We start from the raw sequence: 18714 nt of genomic DNA on the forward strand, positions 1-18714 counted from the left end.
GGAGAGAGAGAGAGCGAGCGAGAAGGAAAGAGAGAGAGAGAGGAGGGAAGAAGGAGGTGACGGACCTGCTCCTCTGGGATTCGGCTGCAGCTTTACTGCTCGGTGCTATCGGCGGGCTCGGCTCACTAAAACGGTCCCCGGCCGTAAAATAAGGCACCGATCGAGGAGCGCGTCGAGGCTGTCACTGAGCTCCGAGGAGGAGGATCTCCGCAGCCGCTGCTTGTAGGGAAATCTGGAGTAACCGTGAGACGAGGTGGAGGGTGAACGCAGGATTCATGGAGGCTGTGCAGCTCCACAGAGCAAAACGCCTGGATTAACTGACTCTGGACTGGGGGGCATTACTGCACAGTTTTAAAACAGACGGGACCGTGTTTCTGAACCATCGCCGAGTCCAACTCCAGCCCGTACGGCGTGTTTTTGTGTTTTTAGGTAAGATGATCCCGCTCTCATCCGGCTACGTGCGCTCATTGTTGTAATCCACATAAGGTAGTAAAGGTTACTCTGCGCTGGAGGAATCGATCCTCTCTGTGTAAGAGTCACTTTCTGTGAATAGAGGTGTTTTTTTTAGGGGGGGGGGGGTCAGTGTGTTTCACTTTGTCCTGGATCTTCACTATGTTGCGATGTAACAACAAAGCTCGTGTCTTTTGTTTTGGGATCATGAATAGAAAAACTGTGTTTCCTCAAAACCGAGGGTTCTTCCTCAATGTGCAGAAATATTCTCCCCAAATATTTCATCTCATCCATATTTTTTTTTAGATCATATCTTTGTTCATGACTTTATAATCGACTAGATTTGTTACAGTGATATTTGCATGAGTCACCAAAACTTCAGCCTATGTGAAAAATTCAACATAAAATTCACTCATTTTGATGTTACTCTAAAAACATTTAGTCTAATTTTGAATCGGGTTGATGTGTAGGTGGGTTTGTGCTTCTCTTTTAAATCTAACAGTATTTTGATGTCTATGCCTGTAGCGTGGGCAATATCCTGTAGTCACACCGCACTTCTGAAAATGGGAAAACTTTGTGGTCACACAGCAAAGAACTGAACCCGTGTCTGTCAGTATACATGCTCCTAAACATCTTAAAAATAAGTAGCACTGTGTAATAATGTTGCTAAACGGCTCCATCCATGCGCTCTGACATGTCTGTTCTGGGTCTTCCGTGCAGCTTGGGCGGTAACGTTTTCGGTGATCCTCATCATGGCGGACCAGGAGGAGACTTTTGGCCTCCAAAACTCTCCCGGTGGCTCGGATTCAAGGGAAGCACAGAGCGATAGTAAATCAGAGAAGCCGAACGGGACCTCGAGCAAATCCCCATCGTCCCAGACGACTTACATCCAGCAGGTCAGTAGCGCTGCGTGCGTGTTAGGCCTCACTCTCTCTGCTCCTGGCTGCACACCGAGGTCACATCCACACTAAATAAATATCCCTACGGGTGTTATGTTGTTGCTGTGGATACTAAAATATCAATAACTGTCTCAAAACGAGAAAATAGTGTGTCAGCTTATGGGGGTGGATCAATTCTACTGGTTTCCAAACTATATCTTTATTAAAACATGTAGACTTTTTATACCCCATGTATGTTAAGTCTGACTTATAAATAAAAAATAGAGAGTGTCTCCAAGAAACTGACATTACACATTAGACAATTTTGGAAACATAATAGTAACCAATATTTTGTGGCTGAACATGAGACTATATTTGTATTCTGCATTGTAGAATATGCTCCTCCTCAGACATCAACTGTGCCTTATTATGGTCCGTATTTAGTTTAAATGTTTATGCTGTGGCCCAACAAGTGCAGAATGATTTATTGCCTGATGTTGAAATAAAGTTTCTAAGAGGTTACATGAGGGTTTCGTTGTCACTACAAATCCTATATTATTTATTGATTGGACTTTGCAGCGTCCCATTGCTACAACGTTTCCTTAAATTCAAAATGAATGTTTAATTTCAAACTACAGTCGTTTATAATTTCATTTCGAGGACATGCTGTTCTATTTCACCAACTCCAAAGGCCTCAAAACTTCTAGAGTATTGTATGACACCTCTGCGTAAAATGTGGGTAGGCTCTTTTTAATGTAAAATACATGAGCACTGTGGACACTGAGGTGTTTTATTTTGAAGGGAATGGAGGGCATAAAAGTCTACCTGCACGAGAGGGAACTGTGGATGAAGTTTCACGAGGTGGGGACGGAGATGATCATCACCAAAGCCGGAAGGTAAGATGCCAAACTAAAAAAAAGTTTTGTGAACGCGTCACAACAAGAGTTTGCATGCCTACTTATTGGCCGTGAATCAGTGTGTATTCATTTTATCTGGACCCATTTGTGAGTTAAAATGTGTAGACCATAGACTGGATTGGATTTTTTTGTTCCTTGCGTGGGGGATTTGGAAATGCACAGTGTGGGGAGCTACAGAGAAAACACAGAGCATCTGGTGGACGCTTTAACGCTCTAGAGCAGCAAAAGTGCACATAGGCTGCATTTAAGTCTGCAGGGTGGGCCTGTGGGGAAATATATGGATTTATCAATCAGCCTGCAGAGAATGGACATAATTGTTGGTGTTAAAAAACATAATTGTGTGTGTGTCCGTCCTGCCAGCCAGCAACACATTTGCCTGCAACATGTTACCGTACATGTGTCCCGCTGTCAGCTCCACGTTTGCCCTCTGACTGCATCCAGTCAAAATAACGCACGTCGACTCGAGTGTGACTTGCCTATATGCATCATGACCGCTGGTGTCTGCGAGCACACACACTCACACACACACACATGCCCCGTGGCTCATCGCTGAACGATGAACATTTATAATTCAGCACAGCTACATTTCATTGTGCGGGTGTAAGGCAGTTGTTTTCTCACAGCTGCACAAAGTCTCCATTATATTCCCGTCACTCATTTCGCTCATGTCTTTGCCGTGGAACGATATTAACACAGTATCCGTCCCTCGTCTGCTGCCCTCCCCCCTGACTCATGAGACTTATCACATCGTGTGTGTGTGTGTGTGTGTGTGTGTGTGTGTGTGTGTGTGTGTGTGTGTGTGTGTGTGTGTGTGTGTGTGTGTGTGTGTGTGTGTGTGTGTGTGTGTGTGTGTGTGTGTGTGTGTGTGTGTGTGTGCGCGTGTTTTCATATATGTGTGTTTTCTAAATCATTTGGACATTTCGTATGACAGATACCAAATGTCCAAATGATTTACTAAAAGGATCCAGCACACATCTGGCTCACAGTGTCAAAACGTTTTATAATGCCCAGGCCCCACTCAGACCTAACGCAGGGCACAGAAAATACATTTCCAGACCTGATGTAAGACGTATAAAAACACCACACGTGAGCTGACTTTAGTTTAGTTCGCAATTTTGAATCAATAAAATGGCATGCGTTTTATTCTAAAAAAATATTAAAGTGTGCCACGGATGCTTGCGCCCTGCAAACGTTTGGAAAATGGCCAAACTCTGTAAAAACTAGTGATTTTTTATACAGAGCACAAAACCATTGAAAAACACCACAGTCTATTTTTGCTTGTATATTTTTCCAGACATGAGACAGAAATACCACACCGCGCTTTATAAACCGTATTCTGTCCTTCACAGGCGAATGTTCCCCAGCTTCAAAGTGAAGGTCACGGGACTAAACCCCAAAACTAAATATATCCTCCTGATGGATGTTGTTCCTGCAGATGATCATCGATACAAATTCGCTGATAATAAATGGTAAGTAAAGTTATTATACGTTTCTACAATTCTTAAGGACTTTTATATTCCTTCCAGAAACCTTTTACGCACAATTACGCACAATTACGCACTTTTACGCACAGTAAGTTTCAGTAAAATGTGGCGGTTATGGTTTGGGAGGTCGCAATTCTCTCTCAGGACGAGAGGAGGGATGAGGATGGACGAGAATCGGAAGTGAAACGTATTCATTCCCCGAGAATTATGAACTGTGTGTTTTTTAATGGTTGCCAAGAAGTGTGGTCAGCAGAGAGAGACGTTCGTGCCGGAGCTGACGTTCCGGTGTTGAATAGATGTTTGATGACTTTTCCCTAAAACTATAGCAGTTCTATATGCGCAGTGCAACAAGGCTCTCTTTCATGACGGAGCACAAACATATTTATTTAGTGTCATGTCGATCTGTCTAACCTTGGTCAGGAATGCCTTGTTTGGGTCAGTGCGTTTTAATGAGGAGATACTTAGAGAGGATGACTGCATGCCAATACTGCCGATAATGACCTGTCCAAAGCCTCTCCTGGAACTAATACTTCTCTTGATCCAAGTGTTGGAAGATGGTTTCTAATCTGACCACTGACAATCCAAAACCAACCTCATGAAACGTTAAACACGACGGCACTGCAGGTTCATCATAATCAATAATCTATTTCATTTAATGCAAAGTTTTAAAAAGAGCTAAACAAAAGTGCCTGTATAGAAATGGAAGTAAACCTTGCCTTTGTAATTTGGTAACACTGTGCTTTTTTGTTATTTTTCATAAATTCCTGTGATTCATTTGCTCAATTTTAAAATTGTAAAAATGTGATATAAGAGTCTAAATACAATGAAACTTGTAGCGTAATTAACTTTTCGCTCCACGGACACGGTCCACCTCTCCCAGTGTTTTTGCGCATGCACGGTTGATAGTTTGTGGGTGTCATTGCGAAGTGTGACGGTGCGACTGTGCTGCTGTGATCCAGGTCCGTGACCGGGAAGGCAGAGCCCGCCATGCCCGGGAGGCTCTACGTGCACCCGGACTCTCCAGCCACGGGCGCGCACTGGATGAGGCAGCTCGTCTCCTTCCAGAAGCTGAAACTGACCAACAACCACCTGGACCCGTTCGGACACGTAGGTGCCTAGGCCTATATCATCTATTCTGAAGTGTCACAGCCCCGTGTCGCTGTGGATGTAATGATAACATGACACTGCGTTGATCCAGAAGTGTTGTTTTTCTCATGGTTTGTTGCTCAGCAGCACTTAAGCAGCGTGGGCTCCTCTTCTACTCATCTATAGGCCTCTATAAAAATCCTGTACAGAACAAACGCTGGTTTTCATAGCTGATAATTGATAATGATATTTTTTTGGTCGTTTAGTTTCAAACTCTATATTATTATTATTATTATTATTATTATTATTAACAAACAATTTAAATAATGTTTAAACTGAAAGCAATACATTTAGATTATAGGCTCGATAGAACATTAAACTTTAAATATTGGGGGCCCACGTAAAAACAAAATCGTATTAATCCTCTTGTACATTAGAATTAAAATTATTATTCACAAACATTGAAAACATTGAATTACACTTGGTTTGAAAGTTATGTAACTTTGCAGCATTGAGCACCATCAATGCAGAATTTAGTCTTTTAAATTTACTTTAAAAATTCAACAGGACAATTTCAGGTCCTCCTGCATTTTTCAGTTTTGATGTTATTGTTGCTCTATTCAACCACTGGTGACTCTTCTGAATACATGATGCAAATAATGCATCAGGTACTAAAATCCCATGGAAAAAAATGTTTTGTTCGGTTGCTGTTTACCGTCTACATTTTTTTCCTGATTATTCTTTTTTATCTTTCTGTTTTAAAATTTCTGCAGTGGGATTTTGAGAAAGAGAGGTTTGGTTTTGAAAATATTCAGACATAAGAATCCAGGTTATGGAGTTGAAATGAAAGTCTGGTTGCTAGTAGATTGATTTAGTAGAAAGCGTTTGCCTTCCAAAAATGCATTAGAAATTATTGGTCGAATCAATTTGTTTGCTTTTTTTGTCAGAAAAAAGTCATAACTTTTCAAATGTTGGATAAACTATGATCTAACTATTTTTCTCATAAAGGAATCATGTTTTATATATTAAGTTATATAATATTTTAAACAACAGGGATCAAAAAGGGAAAACACTGCAAAACAAAACTTAAATAATTCTAAATAATATTTCCCTTATAATTTCTGATATTGAAAACAGCATGTTATTTATTTTTTTGCACACATAACGTTTTGTTTAAAGGGAATTGCTCAGTGAATAGTTGCCCTGGCAAAGTTAATTAGTTTTAAATGTGCATTTATATGCTGTTGAATTCCTTAAAAAAATGTACAAATTACATAATATATGATCCAGTAAAAGCAAGAAACTGTGCCTCCATTACTTCAAGCTGGAGCAAACTCCATTTAAAAGTATGATTTGAATTTGGACTCTTTCCTTCCTGCCAACATTGAATAACATGTTTGTTGTACCGGCATGTTGGAGCCTCTTTGGTACGTTTTGTTCTTGGGGCTTATTACACCAACCCGCCTGGATGCATTCAAGTTGCAGACCTCCTGGAAGTCTGCTCTCATAAGTAAAAGGAAGTATTTGGGCACTTTTTTTAGCAAAAAACTGACAGAGGCCGTTGTATCCTTCCCATCACCTCCCTCAGCACCAGTGAGGGACAGCATGGTACCCATTTCCGAACTTTGCCTCCTCATTATTCTGAACTCAATAACTGGCCCCAGGTTTTCGTTATTCCCATCTTAACCCCCAAAACAGAAAACACAAGCATCACTTACTTCATCACCTGGTTTTTTCCGGTTACAAATGAGGCCCAGGCAGGTTTTTATAAAATTTTGGAGCACATCGAGGCCTAATTAGATCTAGAAACTGAACAGTCCGACTATTTGCTTTCACCGATGGGCCCAGTCATGAAAGCAAACAACATGAGATCTGCTACAGGCGCAGGATCAGTCGCTGCCCTGTCTAATGGGCAGATGTGTAATTACAAGGAAAACACAAGAAATGTGATTGTTTTTATTAAGAGTGTGCAGCTAATGATGATTAGAGGCATTTAACTAAATATGGTTAAGAAAAAGGATGATTATTTAGGTTGTTTTCTGTAAATTTATGTAATCAAGAGGCAGCGCTCATACTTAAAAAGAAAACCTGGTTCTGTTTCAGTTTTATAGTCATTAAATATTAAATGCATTACAGTTATCATGCCCACTGAACACAGAAGATCAATTATTAACATACAGTTAATCGAGATAATATCGCTTATCACCAATTTGTAACATAAGCAGGAGTTTGGATGCTTAATACGAAGAGGTCACATTTTTGATTCAATCCCAAAACACAAAAATGAGTGTGCATTCTTTTACACACACACACACACACACACACACACACACACACACACACACACACACACACACACACACACACACACACACACACACACACGCACACACACGCACACACACACACACTAAAGCCTTTATCTACCCACATGGCACCTTTAATGCTTGTTGCCCTGCCAAGGCCCAGCTGGTGAAATAAAAGTGGAGCTCGGTCGGAATGTGCGCACAATTGTAAATTTTGGGTTAGAGTGCATTTTTGATTGGCTGCAGTGGTTCCTGGCTCGCCCCCTTTTGTGCTGGGAGACAGCACCAGGGGATTCATAAATGAAATGCTGGTGGCCGGCCAGAAACCTCCTCCATCAGCTTGTTGGTGCAGCTGGTTGAAATAACTTGTAGATGATTTATAATTACCAGGAGTGAGACATGAGAGCGAAACATATTGCTGATGCAGATTGGAACCGCTCGGGACAGGGGCCTGTATAGCAGACGCTGTTCTCCAGAAATGTCTGGTAATTAGACACATGTCAGCGGAGTGAGCCGGGCCGAGCTCACAGCTCAGCACTGGAGGCCAGCGTCTAATAGGAAGCGAGGGAGGCGACGCCACATGAGGCCTGAGTGTTTGTGTACAGGGTTGATTGTGCAAACTTTTTTAAAAATTCAGATGAAGAGGTTCAGGTTCAGGTGCAACAGTCCCCTGAAAAATATTTATATTTGCAGAAGCTTATTGGAAGAAACACAAATTATATTTTCTTTAAGCGCTTTGTTTGTGTTTTGTAACTTCTTTTTTATTGATATTTTCAGGCAGACAGAGTTTACATACACATACACACATCAGCTACATCTCAGATGTACTTCTGCACAACACATGTTTCATTATTGCATGTATAGATGCACATAGTCTGTTTTTGCCAGTATTTTACATATTGATCATATTGTAGTTTTGAGGTGATTGTCAATTTCTCCGTACAGTTGAATTCACTGATAGTTGATCTGGTTTTATAGAGAAAAATGCTTTCATGTGACATTGTAATGTTCGCGCATGTTCGTAAAAAAACACTACAACAGTTGTGGGAAGTAACTCAGTACATTTACTCAACTACTGGGCTATTTGTACTTTAGTATTTCCACTTAATACTTTTTCTTCCATTGCATTACATTTAAATTTTGTAGTTTTTAACAAACAAAGCGCTTTACAAAACGGGTAATAATATAGTAAAATATGATTTCCTTCTCGGTTAAAGTATCGTGATAAAATGTGTGGTTTGAGTGAGTTTCATACAACTGGCTGCTTAATGCATTGCTAAAACTAATGGTAGTAGTACATCATATATGATAACAATACTCTGGAGGGGGACATTCTGCTTAATAACTAGTCCTACTTTTGAAACTTAACTACATTTCCTGTGAATCCATTTGTACTCCTATATAAATACCACTGTGCAGAACCTCCAGTCTCATCGTTATGGGCCTAGATAAGCAAATTGGTGTTGTTTTCTTAAATTCCTCAAAAATCATTTGTTTTTGTCTCAGGTTTCATACCAAGCTGTAGCTCCTACTTTGATCTTCCCCTCAACTCCAGGAATATTTGTCCGTGTTATTCATCTCTCCCCCCCCCCTCCTCCTCCCTCACTCTGCTCCCGCACTCGTCTCCCTGTCTTCCCACACATGTTTTGGCCAGGAGGGTGGAGTGTGAGGATCGCACTGTTTATATTCGAATGGCAGTGTGCGATGAGCAATAGATGATGGTGTACAAAGCCTGCTAATCCCGAGGCTCGGTGGAAACTCTCTGATGTGGTGGAACTTGAAAGCAAAGGGCAGCGGCACGAGACCCAAAGTGATCCCTCACTATCATTAAATACTATCATCTAGAGGCAGGGGGGGGGGGCGCAGAGATACTGAGACCCAGGCAGGGCAGCGGCTGGGCTGGGGAGACGAGGCGTGTGCTGGGGCCCCAGTGGGTGGTCTGCAGCTCCACCACTACCCCCCCCCCACACACACACATACATACACACACACACACACACACACACACACACACACACACACACACACACACACACACACACACACACACACACAACCCCTCTACTAACACTGGACTTTGGGAACCCACAGTCAGTGGGCCTTGAAAATTCCCATGCAACTTGTGCTGTGTCACATAGCGACCGACATCTTTAACCTCTAAAACCTTGTAATGTGCCGAGTGATGAGTTTGCATTGATGGGCCTGTTGTTGTGGTTTGTCCAAATCTCGGACGCACGGCTGCAGACCTCAAATAAGTCAGCAATGAATGCATGCATGGGGAAATCTCCAGTTTAACCTACTTTTTAACTGCACTGTGTTCCGAGAAGTCCTCTAATAGGAAGTTAAAGCCTCTTATGTGCATCCAAACAGGATGGAAGTGCTGTATATATAGAAGAATAGCTTTCATTTGCACACTGGCACAGCTTTACAACACAGGATCTAATCTTATGCCACATGTTATTATGAAAATCAGGAAACATTTAACAGGAACACTGCTGCAAGATGGAATTTTTCTCAGTCTAGAAACTATCCTCACCTCAGATCCGAGTTTGCTGCAAATATTTCATTTTTGGCAGGTTGTAAAATTTGCAAAAGTTTGTTTTCCATCTGCAAGTCACCCGCTCCTCAACAGCCTGCGTATCCGCAGAGATACACCCAGCAAATCCTCACTGATATGTTCTGCACCATTAAATCATCCTTGCATCTACGTGGTGCATGGCGGGCAGTTGACATACATTTTTACCCATCACAAAAACCTACTGCACCATGTAATTAGATCAAGTTCGACTGGAAATTAATAATGGATGACCATTGTATCATCTGTGTAGGCCTCTATGGTTCACTTGGCTCCAAAAAAAAGCACTCTGGGGTTATGGCTGTGCAATAACACAGGATGCCCCCACAGGTACTCGGGGGTCAGGGCGAAACCCTTGTCTCTTCTCGGGCTGGCAGTGAAAGGCAGGTACAAAAACAAGCTTTGAGATAACAGTTAAGAGGAATGCCTATGGGAGAAGAGACGTGAGGGGGCTGGGTGTAAAGAGGAGGGGGAGTTAAGAGGAGGAGAAGGAGAAAAAAAACTCTTTTTTTTAATCTGGAAACGTAAGTGGATCTGGTGAAAATATAAACCATTAGATTTCCACAGGGCCGACAACCATGACCCCCTGTTCCGTCAAAACAATTAGACTTAAGACCCACGGATGAGAGGGCCTCAAAAGAGAAGTTCAAGGCTCAAGTTCAGCTGTGTGGACCGCGTCTCCATGTCGCCACTGGTAGCAGTCATCACTTAGAGCGGACTGGGTTAGTCAGGTTACAGGCAACTAGAGAGAGGACATGCTCCTGTCAGCCTGTTACTCTTCTGCTTGACTCCTCAGGCATCCCCGTTACCATGGGAACACCCCTGTAATAATTATAACGTATAAGATTTAATTTAGTTTTCAGGCTGAATGAGAACTAGTCAGAGCTTTTCACTTCTGTAAATGAGTAGAAAGTTCAAATGAGGAATTTTTCTATGAAACGATAAAAGTTTTACCTTTGGTCAAACATGTATTTTTTTTCACAAAATAACTAGTTACTCAGTTTTCGATTGAAAATGTCCCATTCAAGTTGATTTATTAAGGTTCTTTGAGATTGAAGAATTATATATTTTTAATAAGGAGCTGTCAAGCCCGTTCTTCTTGTCATGCAAAAAAGAAATATGGCTGTAAAATGTCACTTTGCTGCAATGAATGACTCACATCGTTTTATCTTAGTGGTGCATATCATCATTCTGCTTATATTAAAGAACATTTTCAGTATTTTTACCCTATGGGCGTTTCACCAGTGTGTCTTCATCTGAAATGAAAATCTAGAACATTTGCCAGGGCAACAAAACAGCATCAAAAACCAAACCAATAAAACAACAAACAATTTATTAAAGTTATTGCACATTTTGCCAAAATAAGGACTTCTGGGGAAATGGTGGTTATATTTTTTTCTTCATTAAATTCTTACACTACTCGAGAATGCTGTCAAAGCATCTGGACTTCACTTCCTAATTTCTTCCTTCAAACAGACCTGAAGAGAAGTTTTATTTTATACTTGTATATTTCATTTTAATTCAATTTCTTCAACTAAATGTGTGACTATAAGCTCCACGTTTTCTTTCTTGCAGATCATCTTAAATTCGATGCACAAGTACCAGCCCCGGATCCACATCGTGAAGGCGGATGAAAACAACGGCTTTGGCTCCAAAAACACGGCCTTCTGCACGCACGTCTTCCCGGAGACTGCCTTCATCGCGGTCACGTCCTATCAGAACCATAAGGTACGTGCTTTGTGCATGGGCCACTTTTGGATTTAGTTTTAGTTTTTAATTCAAAGCGCGTTTTATGAGGAACATTCATTAAATCCAAGTACAAACAGAGTCCTGTTGCACATTTTAAAAACAGAAGAAACGCAGATTGGATAAATATCTAATTTCTTTTTCCAGCTAAACTAAATCACCTATGATTAATTATATCATTCACACAAGACTTCGTTTGAATTAAGCCCAATTTGCTGACGGTAAACCGGATTGTTTGTGAGGTGCAGCGGTGAAGCCTTGTCGCTGTCGGCTGGAAACGTCTGATTTCACGTGAAGTCTCTGGCAGACGAGACAAAGCTGCAGGTACTCGACGAGACCACGTCTGACCTCAGGAGACTTTGTCCCAGTCACAGTCCTGCAGCGCTTTGTGGACAGGGACAAGCTGCGGATAAAACACTGCAGCATAAACTGACAGACCCCAACTACTAATACTTAAAGTGATACTACAACTATTATTACTAGTACTACTGCCACCAAATAATAATAATAATATACTTCTACAATTATTTGTAAAGATAATAATAAAAACTATAGCCTACTTCTAATATTAAAAGGCAAACTACTATTACTACTAATAATAATAATAATACTTATATGATAAGTTGTGATATAATAATACTGTATTTTTAATACTAGGTTGTTATTATGGATCTAAATAAATAATAACAATGAATAGAAACACCTTTGCTTATCATACGAATCTGCAAATAAAATCTTGAATTTAATTTGAAAACACTGAAAAGTTTGTGCCACTTAATTGTTTAGTCTTATACTTGCAAAGTAGCAGGACAACTGTGCAGGTTGTATTTAGTTTATTATCAGATCGATGGGTTATTTTCAGTCTTTTATTGATCTTGTTTATTCCTCAGAATAGCCGTTAGTGTGCTGGTGATGGATGCGCAACATAGAACTACAGGTTATTACCGGTTCTGGTTGGTGAAAAAGATTTAAAAGAAAACGAAAGTTCAGGCTAATTATGTATTAAATATAATTGATAAAGCAATAATAATATTATTTCACTTATTCTTTGTCGGGGTCTGGTTTGTTTGTTTAGTTTCTTGCAGGCGTAACGTGTTATTTTCATTAGTAGAACGTTAACTTCTGCGCGTAATGTGTGCGTAAAAGCTGAGATTCTGCACGGTTTGGTTGTTGTTCTTTTCACACAATGATTTAGAAACGGGTATTAACTATAATAACACTGAATTAAAGTTAAATGTCTAAGCCTATGAGTGATTTCTCGAGGCCGTGCAGCCTCCCAGTTGTTTATATATTTAGTTGGATTTTGCGTTTTAAGACTCTGGGGAAAGAAGCAGAAATAAAACTCGGTATTTACTCTGTGTCCAAAATTTCTGCAGAGGAAAAGAAAACCTCGGGATCCCAGATATCTGTAAACAGCGTCTGTTTAACATCATTTAACCATGTTGGCCTACATGTTTTTAGTTTGGGGAGGATATGGCAGAAAAAGGGGGCGAGCGCTCATAATGTCCCCGGAGCCAATCAGAGGCCCCCGCGCTTTCTGGGAACAGGAAGCGCAAATGACCGACATTCTGAAGGAACCATTCATTATTTTCAAACATGTTATTGGGGGACTGAGATCGTAACCTCGGGGCTAATTATTGGGGCTTTGCAGGGCTGCAGGAAAAGCACAGCATTTCTGATTTCCTGGCGCTTTGGCACGACTGTCTAATCAAACAGTCCAAACATCTGCTGGAACAATATGAGCTGCGGGCCTGCGTCCAATTCACCTGTTTCACTCTCAGCTCATGAAAACGCTCAACGTTTCCTGTCACAGCTTTAATCAAAGCATTTTCTTCCATTCTGTGATTTCTGAAATAATAATGTTTTCTACAGATTTTGGTCAAACTGGGGAAAAAAAACTATTTTGCTTATATCCAATTTAAACATAATAAAATAATTTGAGTACATCTGGAGGCCTTGGTTATTTTTAATGAGCATAGTTTGGACACAGTCTAGTCTTTGAAGTTGTGAGTGAACTTTGCCTGATTGTCTTGAGTCCATACTCCCAAATTATATTTAACAGTTTTTTATATTTTCCATTCTTATTATTTCCATCCTCTGGGCCCATGTCAGCAGGAGATAACACATGTGTTTTGCTAAATATGTTGCTTTTCTTTTTCTGTAAACTGAGCTCAGGCTATCACTCTGGAGCGGGTCATTGGTATTTCTTCTTGGAAAGGTTACAAGAGAGCACAACAAGACCCTGAAGTTTTTATTCCAAAGACAAAAACAATATGCAAATGCTCTGCCAGGCTGCATTAGGAAGAGAAGCTGAAGCAAGAGTGTCACGTGATGAGAGATTTTTTACAAGTTTTGGTAAAAGTGTCAGCCAGCTTGCAGACAAACCTCCACTCTAGTCGGAGAACTCCGAGCACACGAGAGCTGCCAACTAATTACCTGCCAGAAACCCCCGCTCATGAGAGGGATATCCCAGGATTGTACTTATTACCTCTTTGGGATTCACTCACTGCTTCGGGGTGGCTCTCAAAAAAAAAAGACTTCTGCTTATTTGTTTTATTCTGAAAAACACCAAATCATATAATGGATCACATTATTCGCGTCTGTCAGGCGTTTGCCAACTATCTGCCGAGCCAGAGAGCATCAAATGTGACATAATAAATTGTGAAAGAAAAATATGTCTTATTGCTTTTATTGAATTGTTTAGCTCAGGATCCCTAAAGGACTCTTAGGTTTCTGGAAACGTGATCTATTGTTTGGTTCCCTCCAGTGACTTGTAAAGCAGCTAGGTGCTTCCAAAGAAACTTCAAAACTAAGCTCCACACAAACATCTTGTCACAAGGCCATCATATAAATCTCAAGCTGAAGAGGACCTGACTGTTGATAGTCTAGTAGGAGGAAGACAGAAATGTTGCCTTTTAAATAGCTGCTACTTTTGTGTGTGCAGAGCTTTTTTTAAAACACTACTTTTAGTGTAAGATCTTGTAACGAATGGTTTTCATTGCAGAGGATGTGTCACTAATGTCGAGTGTGTTTTTGTGTTTTGCAGATAACTCAGCTGAAGATTGAGAACAACCCGTTTGCAAAAGGTTTTCGTGGAAGTGACGACATGGAGCTGCACAGGATGTCCAGGATGCAAAGGTAGCTACAGCATTTTCAATGCATTTGGAAATTCTGTCTTTAACTCTGCAGTTTTCATAAGTTTTTTAGGAGTTTTTAAGGAAACTTGACCATGGAACCCCAAGATTTTGGTTCTTTAATGTTTGAGAACCTTTGCTCTAATTGATGCTGGCCTGTGATAAATGGAGACGCTGAAACAAACTCAATGATGTCAAATGAGTAGATAAATGTCGCCTCAATTAGACGGGCATTAACTGACATCCATGGTCCCACTGTCGCTTAACAAGCCCCGCTTTAATCCTCCAGTCAGCCCAGTGTAAGCCAGTTATGAGCGTAACTTTCACTGATGTAAGTGTAGTTCTTGATCCTCGGCCAGTTTTCATGCCGAAGACTTTTATGGTCCATTTGGAAGAACCTCTGACACACGGCTGCAACATCTCCTTTCCGCACTCCTTCTATACCAGGATGTTCCAACAGCTCATGCGTCTGCTGTGTGTGTGTGTGTGTGTGTTTGCGTGTGTGCTGAACCGGTGGTATCGTTTGGTCCAGCAGCCAAGTCAGTACACGACCACATTGCTCTCTCTCTCTCTCTCTGTTATTCAGTCCAGATGAGGGATGGAGTCCATACTGCTCGGAAAACACTTTTTCAAAGGACAAAATCTGGTTTCTTAACTTATACAGAAATCCATACTGGAAAAGCTGCTTGGCGTGTCCACAAGGTGCGAAAATCCTGCTTCCTTCCCATAACCTTTCATTCTGAGCCACAGTCAGAATAAAGGGCTTTCCGTAATTAAGCATTTCAGATTAACGTCATGATTTATGCTGCAGAGAAGAATCCCTGGACGATTGTTCTGTCGCTGCACTTCTTTCAAAAATTGCGCGCTTGATTGTATCCGACGCACGTTAAGTTACTTTAAGTAGGTGCGTGCCACAAGATAATACGACATTTTAAGTGAAACGAATTTCACCTATCAAAACTCGCAAATAGATGGAGGTTGGTGGGAGGCCAAACCGCACTATCAGTCTTACACGCCATTGTCCGCTCCTGCCAAAGTACAGTAAGCCATGTACGTCTGCTCTTGGTTACAGTTTTTCGAAGGGAGAGCTTATTGCGAAACCAGGTCACTGTTCCGACTGAAGCGATCCCTGAAATCAAAGACCCAAAAGTAGCAAAGTGATCTATTGATGGATGCGGTGGATTAATGGGAGTGAAAAGCATGCATGGCATTTTCACTGAAGAGGGTTTTCCCCAGAGGAGCATCGCACCCTGTGTGTCCTGAGTCTGTGCGATTCACTCATGGTGAACGCAGTTGTCTCTGAAAATGGATTTTAGAATTTCCGGAAATCTTTAATATGCACTATTTATAACATGCAATAATATTTCCGGTGAGTTCCAAATATTGGCTTACGTCTGTCTGTCTGTCTGTCTGCACATCCACAGCACCAAGGAGTATCCAGTCGTGCCTCGCAGCACAGTGCGACAGAGGGTGGGCTCCAGCCAGAGTCCGTTCAGAGGGGAGGTCCAGGGCCTGGGCACCCCGAGCACCCTGAGCTCCCAGTACTCCCAGTGTGAGAACGGGGTCACCAGCACCTCACAGGACTTGCAGCCCCAGTCGGGCTCCTACCCCCTGCCACACGAGCACGGCCAGGAGTTCCACTGCATCAAGAGGAAAGGTAAGGAGACTCTACTCTGAAAGGTGGAAATGAAAACGTGACGTTGTGTGAGGGGTTTTGTTTGATATGGGAAACACAGATTCACCAAGAACATGAGAGATCTGACAATAATTATTAAACAGTACATGTGCCCGAATTCGCCAAATGACAAATTTACATCTGTGGTCTCTTGCTGGAAAGTTCTTTTTTATGCTTCCACATATTTCTATTATGTTTTTTACAAGTCAAATAAAAAACAGATATGATAATAAAGCACCATAAACAAAGTCTATATCATATGTGCATAAAAGGGACAATAATCATCAATGCAAAATATCATGTCAAACATTGTCTGTTTATACACAAAATGTATATTTTTGTTTGTCTTCATGATATTCATTAATTATAAGTAGAATATTTGAAAATATTTGGTTTTGGTGTTAATGAACAAAATAAAATGATTGCATTATTCTAAAAAGGTTTTGTGACTGCAAATGTTTTACTTTCTATAACTGAGAGAGAACAAGTGAGTGACACTGTTCTTTCACTGTGTCCTTCTACCTGCAGTGGAGGATGACTGTCACTCCAGTGAGCACAGCTATAAGAAAGCCTACCCGGAGAGCTCGTCCAGTGAGGAGGACCATTACTACCGTCCGGTCGGCTACGCCCAGAGCCTCGGCCTGGCAGGGGGGCCCTACCGCAGCGAATCCAGCCAACGGCAGGCCTGCATGTACGCCAGCGCATCGCAGGGGGCCGAGCCCGTTCCCAGTTTGGAGGATATCAGCTGCAACACCTGGGCAAGTGTGTCACCCTATGGGAGTTGCTCCGTCACCACCATGCAGCCGATGGAGAGGCTGCCCTACCAGCACTTCTCCGCTCACTTCACCTCAGGGTCTCTGGTGTCCAGACTTGGCGGAGTCGGGGGCCACGCCTCACCGCAGCTGGGCGACGGCCACCACGCGGCCATGTACCAGAGCTCCATGGCCCACCCGACTCTGGGCCGCCAGTGCAGCCCAGGTGCTGGGATCCAGTCGCCAACGTCCGGCCTACAGGGAAACGAGTACCTCTATACACACGGCATCCCACGTACATTATCCCCACACCAGTACCACACTGTACATAGTGTCAGCATCATGCCAGAGTGGAACGAGAACAGCTAAAAGAGCTTATTTACCCTCGACAGGTGAAAGGAAAAAAAAAAGGACCAAAATCCGGAAGGTTTTAGATGAATTTATATTTATACTCTTTAGAGATGCTGTCCATCGTATTGAGATCAGTGTTGGTTCACTGACGGCCGTGGATATTTGTGAGATGAGGTGTTGACTATAGGAGAGCAAGCATCTTCTTACTTAACTTTGTTGTGACAGCGTCTGCACTTAAGAAAATGACAGAAACATGAAGAAAGAGGAGCCGGACCAGAACGAACACGAAAGACTTCTCGAGTGCAGACAAATGCAGACACTGATCAGAAGAGGGAAACGCTTCAGATGCTTTTCCAGGCGTCTGGTAGAGTGTGTCTTCATGCAGTGGAGTTTTTCTTCAGAGACAAGGGAATATGTTTTATCATTTTTTTAAAAGAACATTGTCTTCTGTCACATTAGCTTGAGTTCTCAATTTCTTTAAAGTGTTTGTAGTTTACAACTTACTTTGTAGTAACATTGCTATGAGTTGTTTTTTTGTTTTTGTTTTTATATGAATAAGCAAATGGGAGCTTTCGTTGTGGCTCTTTGGTGAATTTGCGCGCTCTTAAATCTGTAAGAGCGGTTATTTGGTTTCCTGCTGCAGGGTACATGTACATGCACGTCAAATAAATTCATCTTAATGCTGCAAAACAGAAACATAGATATATAAGATCATGACGTGCAACCGCATAGACAATATCATTAACATGACACTAAAGGAGAGAAAACCCAGATCTGTAAACTGGACCTTATTTCCCATATATTTTCCTCATGATGCAAGAATTACCATAATTAACTATTATATAAGTTTGCAGGGTGCATTGCATTTAAATTAGTCCAGTCAAGAGCCAAAGTGATTTTAGTTTTTTGACCCTACATCCAGCTCTCTCTATTAACGTAAATATAATGAATCCTTTTTTGACGTTGCAGCAAAATTAATACAAAATCTTTGCAGTGTCCGATTTTAGGTACTTCCACATCGTACACTCTTCACTATGGACTTGTGTAGTATGTGAATCTTGAAACATGGCCGTTGTGCACACCTCAAATCACGAAATAGCTGTTAAGTATTTGCATTATCATTCATGGTACCAAATAATCATAGACTGCTAAACTAACCCACTAAATATAGTGATGGCTTCAATACAACCACAACAACAGTACAGTGGTATGAAGTGGAAAAAAAGTTGTGTTTAGACATTTATAACTTGAAATTGTTTGGTGCCGTGTTCACCATTATCCCGCCAAAAAGTGGAATGGGCTCCACCCTCAAAGTATAAGTGGTCAAGGTGATGGACGGATGTATGTGTTGGCCGTTACG

The 18714-nt window shown here is 41.5% G+C and overlaps 1 protein-coding gene across 1 annotated transcript; it reads left to right on the forward strand.

Annotated features, from left to right (window-relative positions):
• The first annotated feature begins 347 nt into the window (after window positions 1-347).
• Window positions 348-17372, forward strand: tbx5a (T-box transcription factor 5a). Its single transcript, XM_034602383.1, has 9 exons — window positions 348-429; window positions 1171-1346; window positions 2130-2224; window positions 3595-3714; window positions 4689-4836; window positions 11272-11424; window positions 14489-14580; window positions 16001-16233; window positions 16780-17372. Exons 2-9 carry the CDS (start codon window positions 1203-1205, stop codon window positions 17370-17372), a joined length of 1578 nt encoding a protein of 525 aa, XP_034458274.1. The 5' UTR covers window positions 348-429; window positions 1171-1202.
• Window positions 17373-18714: the final 1342 nt, after the last annotated feature.

This window comes from Hippoglossus hippoglossus, chromosome 12 (assembly GCF_009819705.1).
Source record: "Hippoglossus hippoglossus isolate fHipHip1 chromosome 12, fHipHip1.pri, whole genome shotgun sequence".
Lineage (NCBI taxonomy): Eukaryota > Metazoa > Chordata > Actinopteri > Pleuronectiformes > Pleuronectidae > Hippoglossus > Hippoglossus hippoglossus.